Source organism: Petromyzon marinus, chromosome 1, assembly GCF_048934315.1.
Source record: "Petromyzon marinus isolate PM22_M1 ecotype Great Lakes invasive population chromosome 1, UKy_Petmar_22M1.pri1.0, whole genome shotgun sequence".
NCBI classification, from domain to species: Eukaryota; Metazoa; Chordata; class Hyperoartia; order Petromyzontiformes; family Petromyzontidae; genus Petromyzon; species Petromyzon marinus.
The window spans coordinates 31,041,574-31,060,738 of record NC_133667.1 but is presented as its reverse complement, the minus strand read 5'-3'; the positions used below and the strand labels follow the sequence as shown (position 1 = coordinate 31,060,738).

The 19,165-nt window shown below is 44.9% G+C and overlaps 1 protein-coding gene across 1 annotated transcript; it reads right to left on the bottom strand.

The window, feature by feature from the left end:
* Positions 1–24: 24 nt before the first annotated feature.
* On the bottom strand, positions 25–17,583 carry LOC116939960 (long-chain fatty acid transport protein 2-like). Its single transcript, XM_032949072.2, has 11 exons — positions 16,979–17,583; positions 16,369–16,555; positions 14,872–15,084; positions 14,417–14,575; positions 7,580–7,704; positions 6,895–7,089; positions 5,918–6,008; positions 5,546–5,744; positions 4,992–5,089; positions 3,631–3,761; positions 25–1,382 (listed from the first exon to the last, which is right to left on the bottom strand). The coding sequence occupies exons 1-11, from the start codon at positions 17,273–17,275 to the stop codon at positions 1,206–1,208; spliced, it is 1,872 nt and encodes a 623-aa protein (XP_032804963.1). The 5' UTR covers positions 17,276–17,583; the 3' UTR covers positions 25–1,205.
* Between the last annotated feature and the right edge of the window lie 1,582 nt (positions 17,584–19,165).

The following is a 19,165-nucleotide window of genomic DNA, read 5'->3' as shown; positions in this document are numbered from 1 at the left end:
ATGATGGGGGCATATGGATATATGTTCTTTCATAAACAATTTTAATGTAATTTTATCTTATACATAGTTTTTAAACTAGAAATACACATTTGTCATTGGGGAAAAAAAGGTAGTGATTTCGTTATCAAATATTTTATAACTATCATTGCCTGGACATGCTTTATAACCTTATGCCCATTGGTCTGTATTCTATGGGTCAGAGGAAACGTCTTTAGTTATTGAACAGCTATAATATCTAAAGCTATTAACTTTTATTTACCAGGTCAACCCAATTAGCTATTTTTCAGAAGCGACCTGGTCACAAATGATAGCGCAACGAAGTGCTTATCATGTGAAATTTTATAGCAACGAAATAAAGAAACATGTTTCTAAAGTGGAGGGGAAACCCGGAGGACCCAGAGAAAAATACACTCGACCACAGGGAGAGAGACACGCAAACTCCAAATATACAGCAGGCGTCAGGGTTGGGATCGAACCCACGACTGCTTGCATACCAAGCAAGGGAGATAACATTTCTCCACCGCGGTACTCCTCTCGCCACCTAGTTATGGGGAGGCATTGCACAAAATATCTTGAATATCCCCAAGCGCCATGACCATAATCACCAACAGCACTACGAGATTGCTCAGTTGTTACAACCATTTAACGAGCAACTGCTGATTGAAAACCTCCAATCCATATTGGTCACAGGGGCTGTTTGACCATAATTCAGCATGATGGGCAGTGCAGGTTAGAGAATGGTGGAGGATACCGCCCGCCACAAACGTTGGCCGTGACCAGTAATTGAACTCGGGTCACCGAGATCATAGCATAGCACGCTGACCACAATGGAGACTGCAACCTTCAAGGTGGCCAGCAAATGGCAGTATAGATATTTGTCATTACATATTATGTGTAGGTGTTCGCTCATAACTCTGCTTTCGGATGACACAAAAGACTAAAAATACTGAGTTGGCTCGGTGGCTCAGGAATTGAGCTGGATTAATAAAAATCCCAACTGGTGTCAGATATCAGCCTCTTATTATTAAATTGAGGCATTACTTCAGCACCATGGTTCCTCCTAACTTTCTGACTAACCTGCCCCGACTGGACATTTGTAAAAAAAGAGCTTCATAGCACATCGGATTCCTCCAGGATGAATACAGATTCTGATTCTGATCCCTTCTCTGAGGAATTACTTGGCTCAAACCCCTCACGCTCGTCACTCAGAGCTTCACTTTTCCACTGACGATGCCCTCGTAGATTTGTCGCGTTAGTGGCGTGTAGCTGCACGCTGCACTGTCCAGGTAAAACAGGGGCGCACGGATGAGCGCCGGGTTGAAGCCCTCCTGCAAGAGGTGCGTCTTGATCTGCTTGTATGTGTTCGTCAACTCCAATGCTTCCTGTGTGACAAGGGGTTCAGGGTGTGACATCCGGAATGGTAAAATAAATGGAAAAACACACTACGAGTAGACAAAATAATCATAGATAAATCCTGCCCCTGCTGGACATCTGTGAAAAGGAGTTTTGTAGCTCATCGCATTCCTCCAGTATAAATAAATATTCTGATTATGATTTTGAATTACAATAAAAAAGTGTAAACAAACTAAAGGATGTCTGCTGTTCTTCGGTATAGATTATATCAAATGCCCATATATTTATGTAATGATCTTCTTTGGTTCTTTTGGTAAAGTCACGTAGAATGAGAATAAAATAATAAATTGATAAAATAAAATAACACAATAATATTCTCACGATGTTTCGGCCACAACACAAGCGGCCTTCATCAGGTGAAGGGTCGAGACTGTCTGGTAGGACAGCGCTGGAGTGAAAGAGCCACGTTCAGATCACGGCCTTTAAGCTGTGTGAGAGGAACAAAGCGCCTTGACAAAGGAATTAGCATATAATTTAGCATTGAAATGGCTGAATGATTAGCTTGTGACTGGTCACAGAAATAGCTATGTTAAAAGTTAAAGCATACACATCCGCAGAGGCACCCCTTGATAAAGGAATTAGCATAGCATTTAGCATTGAAATAGCTAAGTTAAAGCATACACATCCGCAGAGGCACCCCTTGACAAAGGAATAAGCATAGAATTTTGCATTGAAATAGCTGAGTGATTAGCTTGTAACTGGTCACAGAAATAGTTACGTTAAAGTCAGAGCATACACATTCACCGAGGCACTTAGTACAAATCAAACAGGAGAATTTAGCATTGAAATAACTAGGCGAATTTAGCATTGAAATAACTGAGTGATTAGCTAGTGACTGGTCACAGAAATGACTATGTTGAAGTCAAGGCCTACACATCTGAGCTATTCACAGTACTATATAGTGAACCAATAAAAAACTAAAATATAAATTTCCTTAATGTTATCAATAAACTCTATATTCTCCAATCAGCTAAGCTACCAACAATAAGTCGTTATATATCACAATGCTATATGGCGAAAAAATGGGTGGATTCTTACCCTCAACTTTAGCACCACGGATAGCTACGGGCCCCGTTCAGACGGACGAGTTCATCCATGGTCGGAACAGAGGAGGGGGAGAGAGACAGCTGCGAGGCGCTATTATACTCCATGTTGTAAACCATACCATTAACCGTGGTGTGAGAGGTATTAAGAGTCAATGCTGGCGAAAGAGCTGCGGTCTGAAGGTCATCGTAAAAATACAATTAATTAAGAACATAAATGGTTTAAAACATCTTTCCAGTGGTGCCTCTGCAGATGTGTATGCTTTAACTTTTAACATAGCTATTTCTGTGACCAGTCACAAGCTAATCATTCAGCCATTTCAATGCTAAATTATATGCTAATTCCTTTGTCAAGGCGCTTTGTTCCTCTCACACAGCTTAAAGGCCGTGATCTGAACGTGGCTCTTTCACTCCAGCGCTGTCCTACCAGACAGTCTCGTCCCTTCACCTGATGAAGGCCGCTTGTGTTGTGGCCAAAACGTCGTGACAATATTATTGTGTTATTTTATTTTATCAATTTATTATTTTATTCTCATTCTACGTGACTTACCGAAAGAACCAAAGAAGATGAATCATTGCAGTCACGATAGCTTTAAATCGAAATTTATGTAATGATATTAACATTTTGAGCATGTACAGCACATTATTTACTACATTGCCATGATCTGAAAATAACTCAAAAGCCAGAGTTTTTCTACTCAAGTAACCATGGGGCAGTGACCATCAGGAGTATGTAGCCCTTAGCAAGTGGTGGAAAGTCTACATTCCTATGGCATGGTGAGCTTGTATGTACTTCTTTTGCACCGTACGTAGTCAACCGTGCTAATCTGAGATATGTGGGGGAAAGACAACAAATCAAACACAAAAAATAAAATAAACACAAACCAAAGAAGATGAATCCTTGCAGTCACGAAAGCTTTAAATCGAAATTTACACACAAAAGCTTATACATAGTAAAACCACTTGACTGTAAAACTCAGTGGTAGCACAGTGGTTGAGTGCAAGCATTGCAATCAAAAGGTTTTGAGTTCAAAGCCCTGTTGGGGATCGGACCTGAGCCCTTCAACCACCCATCCATCACGATCAGCCATAATCCAACTGCTGGATTAAGGCCTCTCCATATCTCACAGTCCTGCGACAACACTCTGTAGGCTCCATGGCGTACAACCTCTACCTGCAAGCGGATGAAGTAAGGGCGGGCGTATGTTGGCAAGTGTCCTACAACGTGGCGGTACAGCTCCGGGCCGTCAAGCGAGTGGCCCTCCTCCAGGATCACAGCTGCCATGCCGGCCCGGCCCTCGTTATCTGAGAACAAAAACCGCAGTCACCAGCAGCAGTGGTGGTGGTTAATAGTGATATTTTTTATGGTTTCAAACTAAGGTTCAAAGCGTTTATGCATTCGCTCTGTCTGCCCAGAACGACAACTCTCGTAAAGATGATCCAATATATATGAACCTGTAGTATGAAGTTGTCTTAATATTTTGGACTTGCTTTATTGAAAACAAGATAAACTGATCAAAGAATTGGCCAAAACGTTTGCCCTGACGGTTACCCATCAATTTATGTACTGATAATTACACACATTGGTGTTAGAATCCTCTATGCTTACGTGTTACTTTTTATAACTTGTTTAACTACGTTCATTATCAACAAGAACAACGAGTGAAGACAAAGAAAACGTTCATAACATCACAAAATAGAAAATAATAGAAATGTATTCAGTGCCTATAAAACGTTTCTTAGCATGTGGTTACCCCCATGCATATTATATTGACTACATAATAATTGATAACCACATATATAATGCAAACATTGTTCATTTGGTGAGGGCGATCCGATACATGTTTTACTTCAATAACTCGGGTATAAAATGAGATCAACGTTGATTAAGCTCGTGATATATGATTGCCGAGCACAGGCCCAGAGGCCCAACATGCAAAGCGGCCAGCAACACCCCACCCCGCATTATTGAAAGTAGACAGGTCATCGTTAATACATCTCTTGAATTGAGCAAAGTTATAAGAACTTGGCAAAATGGAAGGAAGTTCCAAAGTTGAGCAGTTGCGAGGGAATAAGAGGATAGAGAAATATTTTAAACTGCAGTGTGGTGTGAATGCGACAAGAGTAGTCTGAATCGGAATATTTATTTATTCATACTGGAGGAATTCGATGAGCTATATAGTTATTTTCACAGATGTCCAATAGGGGCAGGTAAGAACGTTACAACAACAATCGATACAAAAACACGATAGCAGTGCAAAGTACAAGAAAGGTAAAGAAATCAGCCTAAAACATACGAATAAAACGAAACCATTTCCACCGTACCAGGTGAAGCCCACTGAGGTATTAATTAGTCTGGAAGATTGAGTCCCCAACATGGGAGCAGGAGGAATCACTGAGTGAAGTTCACGGGGACAGAAACCATGGTAGTAGCGATAGAAGAGTGGTGAGAAAGTGAGCAGGTGCTGAATCATTCATCAATCTGCTTTCCATTGAAGTTTTGTTTTAAAGTCGATCATTAGCTGCGCCACCAACTTGGGATGGTGACACCATACACTGTGACTTCCTTGATGAAGTCCAGGTCACCCAGAGTGTCTGCCACCTCCATGGTCGAGACGTTCTCACCTTTCCACCTTATCGACAGAAACAAGAAATCATTCAGGGTATGCAAAAATAAATTCAAACGAGTTCAAGCCAGTCGGGTGTAGCCAAGGTCACTCGCAATGGGCTAGCTCTGAACACTGAGCTGGGATTGCCAAAATAACCACACCTGCATATATGAACCATAACCAAAAGTAGGAATACACGACTTCCATTTGGGATATGATGATGCTGATGATGATAATTCCAGATGCTGATGATTGATGGGTGTCCTAGGTATGGCCATTATTATTTATCTGGAGAGAATCTAATAGAACACAATTGAGGAAGACCAGGGGAAACCACCTCTACTCTTCTTTCTGAGATCCTCCAAAGCAGGGACAGAGGAGAAGTAGGAGGTAAATTGGACATCAGGAGCGTGAACTATGGACCTGTCTCTTAGGCATTGAACTGAAGACAGAGAAAATGAAAATGAGAGCGACAATCACCTGAAAGTATCCCCAACCCTGTCGATGAAATAGATGAAGCCCTCTTTGTCGATGCGCATGATGTCTCCCGAGTTGAAGTAGCGGTCCCCATGCATGAACACGTTGTGCAGAACCTTCCTCTGCGTGAACTCGGCGTTCCCCAAGTAACCATCGAATGGCATGTGCTTCGAGATCGGGGCCACCAGGAGACCTGGCTGTCCTGCTCCACCAGCCCACATGCCGACAAATACAAAGATCCCCCATATAAGCTTTAACAGACTTAGGGCAAGTACTGTTCGGAAGCAGCTATGAATGCAAATAATATTTTTGAATCTCCTCTTGGTGTGTCTGCCTTGTTATTGAGCTATGGTCGTCAGTGTCTGGTGCCTTCACCTCTGGGTAACGGGATGCAGAAGCCCTTGTCATCACGCACGGGTCCATCCTTTTCATGGTCATACTTAACCAGAGCATACTTTATCAGGAGCTGAAACGAAGCAAAGCCACACGAACAATTTCAAGACCACTCATCTTTCCCTTGTAGTCCTCCCGCACAAGGTATAGTTGTTACCTTTGACTGTTGGTGCAAAGGCTGTCTTACAAATAATTTTAGGTCATTATTTAATTCCACTGAGGAGACGAATCTTTTGTGAATTTTAAGACACTAGATTTAAATTACTTTGTTTGCTGGCTTACGGTTGTGATAGTTAACTTTCTGCAAATTGTACTTTGTATTGTATTTCTTCTTGATTTGCACTTCATGTCTTGCTAACAAAAGAGATGTTTGTCTTTTGGTATGTATTCATTTGCATTCTTAATCATACAATATTCAACGTGCCAAAGTCCATCTTTGTAATATGCCTGTGGATTTGGCCAGTGCTTACCTATCGAACGTTGCTCATGATGATCCCAATTTGAACAAACCCTAGAGGGCCCCACTCAACAAGATCCAAATGCCCAGCAACAGCTAAAGCAGCATTTTCACCTCTCATGGTGATCAAGAGTGTTATGGGTCGATATTAACCAGGAAAAGAGATTATTTATGATACCGTGTTGGCACAAGTAACAAAAACTCAACACGTTTCTTAATAATGCTGCCTTAAAATTAAAATATATAAAATATTTGTGCTATAAAGAAGGGCCATTGCCCTACACATCACCTATTATATACTATTTCCTTTTTAGGTCAATAGTGTTGTTGACGAACGTGTTGAGTTTTGTTAACATCGTCCCGAGACAGCACACCCAAAATACAGGCACACTCCCTAAGCTAACCTTGATCCAGGCAGTCTGCGAAGAAGGAGGTGTGGTAAGAAGCCAGGATTTGACAGCGGAATAACAACAATAACAACGGCTGAGAAATTACGACGCACACGCAGGAAGGGCAGGTCCCGGCCGCAGGCCCCGAGCTTTCCATCCACGTTGACGAAGCCCACGTTGCCCTCGGTGGCGCCGTAGAGCTCGCAGAATCTCACGTCCCCGTGCCGCTCAAGAAAACGCGCCCACACGTCTGCTCGCATTCCGTTCCCCACGGCCATGCGTACCGAGTGCACGCGGTCCAGCTCGTTCTTGACAAGGCACGCGAGGGAGGCAGGGAGGGTGGGGAAAATAATGTTCCTTGAGCGAAAGTTCGTTTTCGTACCATCTATGGAGAAGACGTGATAGTATGTGTGCCATCACTGACAATGCGGAAAATCTATAAGGTGGTGTACTATCACTGAGTAGGTGTTTTGGCACTTGTGCTGCACTAGTCTATTTCTCCGATGTGTTTTCGGTGTTGTTACCGTGTGTCATTGGGCATTATGTCTGACATTTTCCTCCACTTGCTTAGGAGCTTCTTCACTGAATTCCTGAACTGAATTCACTGAAGTATGGTCAAACCCTCCACCCCTCCCATGATCCACATGCCATTGAGAAGCCCTCCTCATGCAGCAGAGCCTTTACAAAAAGGGCTGTACATGTCCACGTACATGGTCCTTATTTTGAGGGCCCATGACCCGCAATTGCTTGATCCAATTGTCAACGCGCATTGATCGGTAACGAGGCAGCACTTGGCACCTTGGGCTGGCTGAGGAGGTAGCGGCAGATCTCGCCGACGTACTGGAACACGGTGACGCCGTGCCGGCGGCAGTCTCCCCAAAAGTGGCTCGCGGAGAACTTCCTCCGCAGAACCAAGCGCGCACCTGCAGCCAGGGGGATGAGACGACGAGACAACACGAGGGGTGGGGGTGGGGAGAATGGGATCAGTGCTGGTGGCAGTTTAACACGTGGTAGGCTTTCGCGACCAATATCATCCATAAGAGGTTTTTTTTTGTGGGTTAGATCACGTAAATATACAAATGTGTTGTTGAAACCCGCCACCACCCGAAACAGCCAACTAGTAAGGGTTGTCACGTAAACAGAACGTGCCAATTCGTCATTAGTACAGCACACCAGTGTGTTGGAGAGCCAAGCCACAACATTTACAATCTGAGTACAAAGTTTTGCCAGTAATTACAACTAGCTTCATCAGGCAACAGCCAGATCTGTGGAGAAGTCCGCCTGTTTCGTTCCTTATATAGAGGCGTAGATGTGGTGACCACACTTCTGCGCTCTTGCGAGGTCAGGTATCATATGACCTCAGTCAACCCACGGCACCTGGGTCTGTCCCGTGACCTCTTGCCAGCGAGCCTTCGAAACGTGGCTTCAAAGTGCACCTGGCCTGTAATAAACGCAGTAATGTCACCGCCACTTCGTGGCAAATTGCGAATGCTGTTGTGTGTCTGGTGTCATCCCATAACCCGAACGCAAACTCTAGACCTTGTCCTAATCTTAACCCAATCCAAGCCGTAACCCTGTGCTCACCCTCATATAAACCCATGTTAAAACCCTATTCATACCTGATTCCTCACCTCAACCCAAAGCCTCAGGTTAATCCTATTCGTTATGCCCTACATTCGTGGTTCCCACCCTGTGGTCCGAACAGGCTGTGGGAAGTGGTCCACGGAACTGCTCGATTTTTTTCCTACTTCACAAAGCACCGTTTTTTTTCTTTTTTACTGCCCATTGTACAACTATTTCGATTGTATCGCGACTCGTACACACAAATTGGCGATTGACTGAATCTGCTCATTTGCTGACATTGATTTACTGACGTTCTAACACCTCAGATTATCACGGTTGGCTACGTACCATGCGAAATTAGTTCAACATACATGCATATTTGCATGGTGGTCCACCAAACTAACCTGAGCACCGAATCATATTCTTACCCTCTCAAAACCAGGGCAAAGATCCCCCGTGTGGCCTTTAACAGACTGTTGGGGCAAGTGCTGTTAGCGAGCACCCGTGAAGGCCGGCACTTGTGGCACACGAGGGGGTGTGTTTGGTTAGCGCCACATCCAGTCGCCTGTATCTCCCTCGTGTGGCGATGTTGACGCATCGGACCAGGTACTCATTTTAATGCTGAGTCGACCTTTCAGGAGGAGGCCCAAAGAACGGTTCAGATAATCGTCACTGGTCTTGGCCGTGAGTGGGAATGGAACTCGGGCGGCTGGGTTCGAAGTGCAGCGTAGCGCTAACCGCTCCCCACGACATCTCCCCACGCAAGCAGAGAAAGTGATACTCTTTGGTTCTATTCGGTAACGTCACGTAGGTAAAAAATAAAACAAAAATCACGACGTTTCGGCCACAACACAAGCGGCCTTCATCAGGTGAAGGGACCAGGCTGTCTCGAGGACAGCGCTGGAGTGAAACACAGCCACGCTCAGACCGCGACCTTTAAGCTGTGTGAGAGTAAGATGCACAGTGCCCCTCCTGGATAAAGTTGTATAAGTGCGCTAGATGAGAAAGCAGCCAACGTTCATCATTGGACGTTCCTTGCCTGGATAAAAAATTCAGAATAGGTTTTACCCTTTTTGGCAATAAAACAGCGCCAAATCAAGCTTAATAAAACAGGTGTTAAGATATATAAACACCAAACTGTGGTTATATGTGGTTAATGCAGACATGATTCATTGCAAAAGGTTTCAGTTTGGTGTTTAAATATCTTAACACAACTGTTTTATTGCCAGAAAGGGTAAAACATATTCTTATAGCCAACGTTCAGTTTAAATCTGAACAATGTAGTGTTGTTGTATATATAGGTGTTATGAAAATTGATGAAAAAAATAAAAATTAAATAAAATTTAAAATTTGCATAATTTATCCGAAATTATGTTAATTGATGGAATTATGCACATAAATTATGCTGATTCGAGAGATAATCGTATTAATTTATGCGAGTGGGCGTGGTTATGATAATGCAGGTCGTTATGGATTATCAGGTCGAGCCTCGGTGACGAGGATTGTGTTATGAATTGGAATAACGCAATTGATCGTATGCAGTTCTGTGGGTCTTGTGAGCATGAATGAGAGAGAGTCGATTCGACTCTGCTATTTAATTCCGTATTATCGATAAGGATACGATTACTCTCGATTGAACATGATGAATTGTGTGTGTTATGGATTATGTGTGGTGATAGTGTGCTTATGATAGGTCCCCAGGATTCAGATCTCATACGCAGAACAATATTATGCAGAATTTCAGGAAGAATCACACACAACCCTTATGCTTTAATCAATTTTATTTCCTAGCTAACTTTAATTTTTGGATAATATGAAAACTCAATCTCGGGATTTTGGAATTTCAACACAGCGTTAACATGATACCATCACGATTGCGTTGTTTCACTTTGATAACGGCACCTGTGGTTAATTCCCGACGCGTAACGCAATCGATCAGTTGTTGAGAGAGAGATTAATACATGCAAACTATTCTATAAAACCTTAACTCTATTATATGCAATTTCGTATACTTGAATTGTTACACAAGCCGGCACTCGGTCTTTGATTCGTATCCAATCCTTAACACATTCTGATATGCGACATGATTATGCTTGAGATCGTCAGCACAGTACCACGGCGATGTTCATTCATTGATTCATCAACGATTATGCAATTAGCGTTCGACTTAAATAATTCTGATTGCCTCATCAACGTAACTCAATGGGTGGCGATGTTTTTCGTTGTCAGCTAATAGTTGACGCAGGTATCATGAGTCTTGTATGTTTAATGGGAGCGTTGTTGATTTCTTGCGTTGAGCAAACGCCTAGGTTGATTTCCTTGTCAAAAAAAAGTTTGTTCGTTGTGTAGCGGTGGGGGAGTGAGGAGGGGGGGAGAGTGTGGGGGGAAGGGCATACGACCCCCTGCCAGTTTCTGTCCACCGCTGGCTGGATGAGTCAGCACGACGCTCGCCGTCGTCGCGCCGATGGGTGTTGAGTGCGGGGCCGCTGCCCTCTCAGCGCTGGTGACGCGAAGTTGCGCGCTGTGGCACGCTGGTGGCACGCTGTTGGCACGCGCTGGTGCTGATGCTGGTGCTGATGGCACGCTGGCGGCGCGCGCTCCCTCTCCTTGAAGATGCGCGAACGTGCCCGTGCTGGTTCGCTGACAGCAGTTTCCTCCACTGCTGGTTGAGCTGCTGCACGCTCTTGCTTGGCGTTGCTGGCCGCGCTCTTTCCGCTGCTGTAGTATCTGACGCTGCGCTCGAGGGCGACAGGTCAAGTTTTTTTCTGCTGAGTGAGCCGAGTCGCACGCGCTCTCTTTGTTGAGGTTGTTGGCGGCTCTCTGGCAGCAGGTTTCCTCCACTGCTGTATGACTCAAGTCGCACGCGCTTGGTCGCTGGTTTGCTGAAGTTGTTGGCGGCTGCCCAAGCTTTTCCGCTGCTGGTTGAGCTACGTTGCACGTGCTTTCTCTGTGGAGATGCTCGAGCGCTCTCAGCGCTGATTCGCTGATAGCAGTTTCTCTCCACTGCTGTATGACTCACTTTCGTTGATACATGGCGACTCATGCGATCCTCGCTACTCAGCGAGGCTCGGAGCCAGCCGCTCCATGCGACTGCTCGTCCTGTGGACGTCTTGACTCGCTGATCTGTCTTGACTCGCTGCTTCCCTCTTGACTGACTTAACTTCTTGACTGAACTGACTTTGAAAATGCGGCTGACCGTTATATTCAAAGACAATTCTCTCCGCGCAGTGGAAAAGGGGGGGGGGGGGCGTGGTCTGTGTGTGTGTGTGCGTTCGTGTGTGTGTTTGTGTCCTGGTTCTGTTCGGGTCTTCCTCAAGCCATAAACCATCAAGGAAACAGACGCTTCGATTCATCTCGAAGGCGTCTGTCTGTCGACGCTGTTCATCCAGAGAGAGGGGCGGGTTCCCCCCCCCCCCCTTTTTCGTACACGTTTCCAACGCACAAAGAAATGGTTAAGATTTTTTAAGTTTAACATTTCACATCACAGTTGGTATCTTATCATACACAGTTATGATCCTGCTTGTGATTCATAGTATTTGATTTATGTTTCCAAGTGAAGATGCTCTTCTGAGCGTATGCATTTTAACACGTGCTGCGGGGAGAGACAAAGGTGGCCGGGATCTTCCCATCTCTATATACTTTGAGTTGAGATCGCTCAAATATAATTTCGACTCCACATTCTACCAGCCTAATCCACCCCGTTACCTTGGCTCTTACTTAGTTTATTAATTTTCGTCACTGTGTGTCTTATATATAAATGTGTGGCAGTTTATTTAACTTAAAGCTCGCTCGCTCGCTCTTTTGCTGCCCGTGTGTGGCAGATGGTTCCTGCGATAACGATCTGTTTGCCCTGGCGTGAAATTCCTCTCTCGCGCTCTGCGGGAGAGACAAAGGTGGTCGGGAGCACCTATCTCTTTATACTTTCGATTTATATTTCTCAAATACCATTTGGTCCCATGTTCGCCAAGACTCGTGTTTGTAACTACGTCCTCCCGACACCCCTCGGTTTACCGAGGTTCGCATTGTTATGATGGAATTATTAAAAAGAAAAATAATTTTCATCCTGAGTTTGAGGTCCGTTTCTTGATTGTTGGAATCCATATCCCTTGGTTCTGTAAGGTTCTATAATGGAATATCGTTTAAGGTTAACACGTTATTATTAATGTTATATTGCAATTTCTTTAAAACGTTGTTTGCCTGGTTGCCGTGTGTGGGGTGGGGTGTGTCTCCTCATCAAACCCGGCTGGCTTTTCCAGATGGCCCCTTGTGATAAGGTGTAATTCCTGCTTCTCCGCGCTGTGAGAGAGACAAAGGTGGTCGGGGTTGCTTGGGATATTGTTTAAACTCTTTCGCAAGTTTGCCCGTTGTCTCATTCCTTCTTGATAACCTTTGATGTGACTCGGTATTCCTGCTCCAAGCTTTGTTTTAACAGTAAAAGTATTAAAGGTGAAAATCATTTTATAGCGAATTAATTATTGGATAATAATTCACTGATGTATCTGGTGGCCTGGTCTTAATTGGAGTGAGCGCGAGGACCGCTAACTTTAGCTTATTCTTGTTATTGCATTTTAAATTTAAACCGTTGTTTTAATGACAGAGGAAAAAATATATATGGTTTAACCCGTGGGCGTCCTCGTTTCTGGCTTGCGGAGGGCTTCCCTCTGCGTGACCTCCCTTAGGGCACATCAAACTCTTGTTCATCTGGAGATCTTCGCAGATAGCTGCTAACATCCTCGCCTCGAGAGTTGTATTATTTATTTATTTATTAATGGCCTGCTTGTGACCGACATCTGGTTTTTCGTGTGCCTGGCTTAGGGGTTTTATTGATTTTTCTTTGTTTGTTAAAAAATATGATATATATAACGGCAAATATTATTGTTAATTTCAATTTTGGAAAAGGCTCATATACAACACAGTGTACATGCGAGGCAATGCAACTGACAAATATGCAACTGCCATTGCAACCGTGATTGGCTCTTCTGGTGGAATTCAGTGCAATAAACTTCTGAGTAAAGATTCTAAATTACACGGTCAGGTGCGAGTTCAATTCTACCAATTAGCAGTAAACATACGTTTGCATGTGTAGGAATTTGTTTCTAGTTTATTTTGTTGAACCAAGCGATAAATTAAGAGACCATGATAACTTCATTTTCAAGGGTGACCTGGGACACTGTTCTACCTGCAGAGGGCGATGTTTGTTAAGTCGAGTATTTTCAGGTAATTTTATAATTTGCACCCTGACAGAGACGCACAATGGCCTTCTCGTGCGAATGACGTCAGGGGATCTTTAACATCCACTCTCAAGCATACGGCGCATATTATTATCGTTAACCAGGGTAGTCGCTGGAATTGAACATTGGACCTTTGCAACATGCGGGAAAACACTACCGCTATAGGCTTGGCTGTATTTGTAAGCAACAGGAAAAACTGATCAAAGCGATTCTGCTAATCATGTCACGTTTTTTGTCGACAATGGATTACTCAAAAGATTAGGAGCGATTTACGAGTATAGTGACATAGAATGGGTCACTAGGGCGTGTAGCGCTGGTTGCTGGCAGAGAGTGGGATCTGAGGGTGTAGCAGCCCGGTCTGCCAGCAGGGCATGTGATAGGTCGGGGAAAGGGATGTCGGACAAAGGTGATGGAGGGGACACGTGAGGTGAAGCCGGGAACCTTCTAATAGGTTTCAGAAGAGGGCGTGACCGAGAGCGGAGCCAGGCCATGCTGGGGGAGATAAAATGGAGGCCCCGACTCAGGGTCGGGGCTGTCGTCTGGAATGGAACCCGTCGTGCTACCAAGTCTTCGTCCCCGTCTTCGGCCTCGTCTTCACCTCCTCGGCGTTGTTGGTCAGGCAGTGTATTAGCTGTCCCGACCATAGTCTAGTTATCCCCTGTACCCGTGATAGGCTAGGATAAACGAGAGTGCCTCCTACTATTAGTGTCTTTGAAGTGATTCACACACGAGTATTGAAAGGCTCACAGATCTCCGATGGTGATGTCACCAGCGAAGGTTAACATCCAGGGCTTTGACAAACATCACAAGCGTGGGAGAGAAGTCACCCCAGGAGGCTTACCGATGTCGAGGGAACCGATGAACGCAGCCATGATAGCCGAGCTGTGGTAGAGTGGCAGGAAGATGTACACCACGTCCTCTGCTCTTACGCCAGACATTGAGTAGTTGAAGTTTCCGCACCATGCACGCGTGTGGCTGACCTTCACAGCCTTTGGGAGTCCTGGCAATGTGTGGGATCGGGAGAGAATCAATGGACCTGTTAAACATTTCAGTATTGTCTCCTTGAATCTTTTATTGTCATTTGTAGCACAGCAGTTGGAAATTATTTCGCTGACAGACTAGAAGACAACAGAAAAATAAGACAATTACCCAATTATGACATTAAAAGTCTGGCATCGATGATGGTGAAATAATGATCATACAATATAGCGATGCCAATGCTACTGATGGTGAATATGATGACAATAGGATGATGATGGTGAACATGATTACAGCAGTACGGGTCATCAGACAAACCAGTGGTGCCGGACGTGTAGATGTATATGAAGGCGTCCTTCGCGGTGATGTGCGCACGCACGCTGGCTGCTGGGAGGTTGCAGGGGGCCTCACGGAAAGTGGAGGCGAGTGATGGCACAGCTGACCCGGGGGTTGCATCGCCCATGGTCAGGGGACGGATTTGAAGCTCATTCATCTCCACTGAAATTTCCTCCACCGCCACCAATAGTGGCCCTGTCCGTGGTTAGAGGTCAGGCGCAGCCATATATCACTGATCATTGTACTGCAGAATTCAAATAGGTTTTATTCTTATACCCAAGGTACACGAAGTAATGATGGACTCTGCCAACAACCTAATACTGGCCGTTTGAAACATACAACTGAAATATATTGATAGTATTAGACGGGGCTAGTAATCCGGGAAGGTGGCACCTGACAAGTAGCCACAGCCATAGCGAGAGGTATACAGGATGTGGCTCGCATGGAAATATATTCCAGGTTGCAGACATGTACAAACCTAACTGAAATTAGGCCCTAGTTTTAGAGAAACAGAAACACTGCGCGACTGAACTTGTCAATTTAGTTGAATTCCTGGCCATGGTTAACATCAGTGACGAGTGATATCTGAAAGGGACCTGGGCACACTGAGCCGTGTGGGAAGGTATGGTCAAAACAACCCCCTCGAGTGAAAAGGATGGGGAGGACTTCGTAAATTAGGGGAATGATAAAAGGGTTGTAAATAATTATTGTTATTATTAATTCTGAATTAAGCATATCTAGAACATCATTGATTGGAGGGTTAACATATGAAACCTCAAGGGACTGAGTGTAGCTGTGACTTAACAGCTACCTAGCTTAAAATTTGTTTTATTTATTGGTTGCATCTACAATTGACCTTTACCCAGTGGCAAACAACAATGCACGTGAAAGGAATGCATCAGATGTAAAAAAGCAAAAGTTACATCATATTTCAATTCAAAGCTTTCGTGACTGCAGGGATTAATCTTCTTTGGTTCTTTCGGTAAAGTCACGTAGAATGAGAATAAAATAATAATAAAAATAATGAAAAAATAACACAATAAAATTCTCACGACGTTTCGGCCACAACACAAGTGGCCTTCTTCAGGTGAAAGGAACAAACCTGTCGGGACGACAGAGCTTCAATGAACGTTGTTAAGATTCGTAGCATCATTTAAGCTGGTTTAGAGAAGTGAGGCACCTTGACAAAGGGGTTTACATATCACACAGGAGAATTTAGCATTGAAATAGCTGAGGGATTAGCTTGTGACTGGTCATAGAAATGGCTATGTTAAAGTCAAAGCCAACACATCCACAGAGGCACCTAGTACAAATCAAACAGGAGAATTTAGCATTGAAATAGCTGCGTGATTAGCTTGTGACTGGTCACAGAAATGGCTATGTTAAAGTCAAAGCCTACACATCCACTCCTACCAGGAGTGCCGTAGCCCTCAGGACACCGAGGGCATCCACGTGCAATCGACGAGATGGGAGTCTCACCAGAACCAGTGACCAGGAATTGTGCTTTGCTCGTGGTCAGGCAGTGCAGGAGCATGCGACCGCGCAGATTCGTGTTCATGAGGGTGGCGGGACACGCGAGGGATGTGCACGCGAACAGCACGAACAAGAACGCCGGCTCGTTCTCCATTAGCAGAGCCACGGTGTCGCCCGGGCGCACGCCCCCAAACTGAAAAGGCAACACGACGATGCCAGACAAATTACATTTGGAGTTCTCAAGAATTTAAATGCAACCGTATCGCAAGGGGTCGTGCATAGAAGGGCGGAGGGGAACGTGCAGTAACCATGATGTAGTGCTGTAGCCACTTATGAATGACGGCAAGACACAGCTTTCAGTTTTATTTATTTGGTTTAACCCTGTGAGCCATTCGGCTCTTGATTCGGGTGCAACCACAACAAACAATAAAATTACAAGATACATTTAAAATTTACTGCACGCAAATTGAAACATCCCCTATAAAAACAATAAAATCTTCCATAAAAAGCACCATCTGTTTATGCTGCGTACAAAAAATGTGCAAGAAATCCCAGTTTGATGTTAGATCAGCAAAAACAACCGCCATTCTCACAAACTGAGTCGAGGGCAACCCACCTCCTGAAGGGCGTGCGCGGTGCGAGCCACGTCGCGCACGAACTCTTCGTACGTCCATCTGTCGTCCTCGAAGGTGAGGAAGACCTTGTGCGGAGTGGCGGACGCTCGCTCGAGCAGCCGGTCAAGAACGGAGAATAGGGGCTTGCGGGACAAGTAGCGGTGCCTGTACACCGCATTGCGCAGGACACGCAGGGAGCGCCAAGCACCCAGCCACAGCTGCGGCCAGAATATCCAAGAGGCCAGCAGAATGCAAGCCACTATCACTGCAGCCCCAGCAAGGAGAGAGAGGAGTTCCATCGTAGTCACACTGAGGCCGCCGTGCCCTCCGCTGTATCTCAGCCACGTGTCAATCGCTGGTGACAATAAATCTTGCTAAAACAATCAAACCCCTATTGTTTTTACTTGACAGTGCGTTTTTGCCATACTTTAGATAAGCAACATTAATCTTTTTTACATTAATAATAATTCTCACCCAGCTCCAACTCTATTCAAATGCTGGAATGGCTACACAAGCTTACACGGTCCAAATTCCACACCTACTGCTTCATGAATATTCTTATCTCAGCAGTTATATTGGTTCAGCGTGCACTATGGGCAAAAGTTCACCAAGTGTACTCTGTGATAGTAATAAAGCTCTTCAAACAAAATAAGATAAGAGGCTTTGGCGCATCTCTGTCAGTCATATCAGTCAATGAAACGAATTATTTGCTGACACCGCTGCATAAGCAGTGGTGCACAAGCATATATAACAACAAAACACTCCAACACATTCGTCAATATTAGCGTGACCATGAATTTAACTGTTTCGGGCATGTGCACTGAAGAAGGGCTATTGTCTAAAACGTCGCCCTATTATATTTTTCCTTTGAAAGCAGTTTATTTGATTATCTATATACATTTCGATTTAAAGCTTTCATGACTGCAGGGATTCATATTCTTAGTTCTTTCGGTAAAGTCACGTCGAAGGGAAATAATATTTTATTATATTTAATTATTTCCCTTCTAGGTGACTTTACCTAAAGAACCAAGAATATCTTTATACAGTATATGTAGAGTACTCTTTGATTTTTTTTCGGTAAAGTCACGTAGGTATAATAAAATAAATGAAAACAACTAAATTAAATCACGACGTTTCGGAGGCAACACAAGCTTTCGTTTTCAGGTGGAACAGTCACAGCAAAATAGCTGTATAAAGTGAAGAGCTCTGAGACACCCGAGATTATATACAGGTTGAGGGAGGGGGAGAGGAGCCTTCCCCCCCACCCACGTCCCTTCCTGGCTCCTCTCCCCGTCCCTTAACCTGTATATAATCTCGGGTGTCTCAGAGCTCTTCACTTGATACAGCTATTTTGCTGTGACTGTTCCACCTGAAAACGGAAGCTTGTGTTGCCTCCGAAACGTCGTGATTTAATTTAGTTTTCATTTATTTTATTTTACCTACCTTGGTGAAGGCCTCTTCATCGTTCTGCCTGTTGGGCACCGATTTCTTGGCCAGGATGCCTATTCGGATTCTCGTGGACCAGAGTTGTGTGGAATGCCATCGGGCCGCAGGGTGCACTTTTTGCAGTCTCCCACCATTTTGTCTCCCCTTGCCGCCAGTGTACGGGCCTTGAATAAGGAGTTCGTGACCATTCCGACAAGGTCACAAATCCTGCTACCCCTTAGGCTGCGCAGACCCTTGAGATTGCACTCCCCGGAAACTCGCATCCTGTTGTCTCCCTAGAACTACTTTTCAAGGCCGTCCAGCTTGGTTGGCGCCTTGACAGCCGTGTCGGACGTCCGGGACCCCTTTTTGCAGGTCCTCAATTCGGGGACTTTGCCCATTATGGTTCTGGCTGGCGCCGTCTTGGCACACGTGACCCCAGCTCCTCCACCCGACGACGCCAGGCAGGCTGGAGGAGTTGTGGCATGCGTGCTGCACGGTGGGGGGACCGGCGCATCTTGGGTCAATGCGCTGTGCAATGAGAATGTCTCGTCCCCTGGGGAGCACCAGCAGCTCCGTACACTCATTGAGGTTCACCGATGTGTTTAGTCAAAGTAAATTTGATATTGGTCATAAGACTCTTCTGGAACATCACATTGACACGGGCAATTCGGCCCCCATTCGGTTAAATTCTCAGCACTTCAGCCCAGCGGAAAAGGATCATGTCCGCTTGGCCGTGGACAATATGTTGGCAGCGGATATTA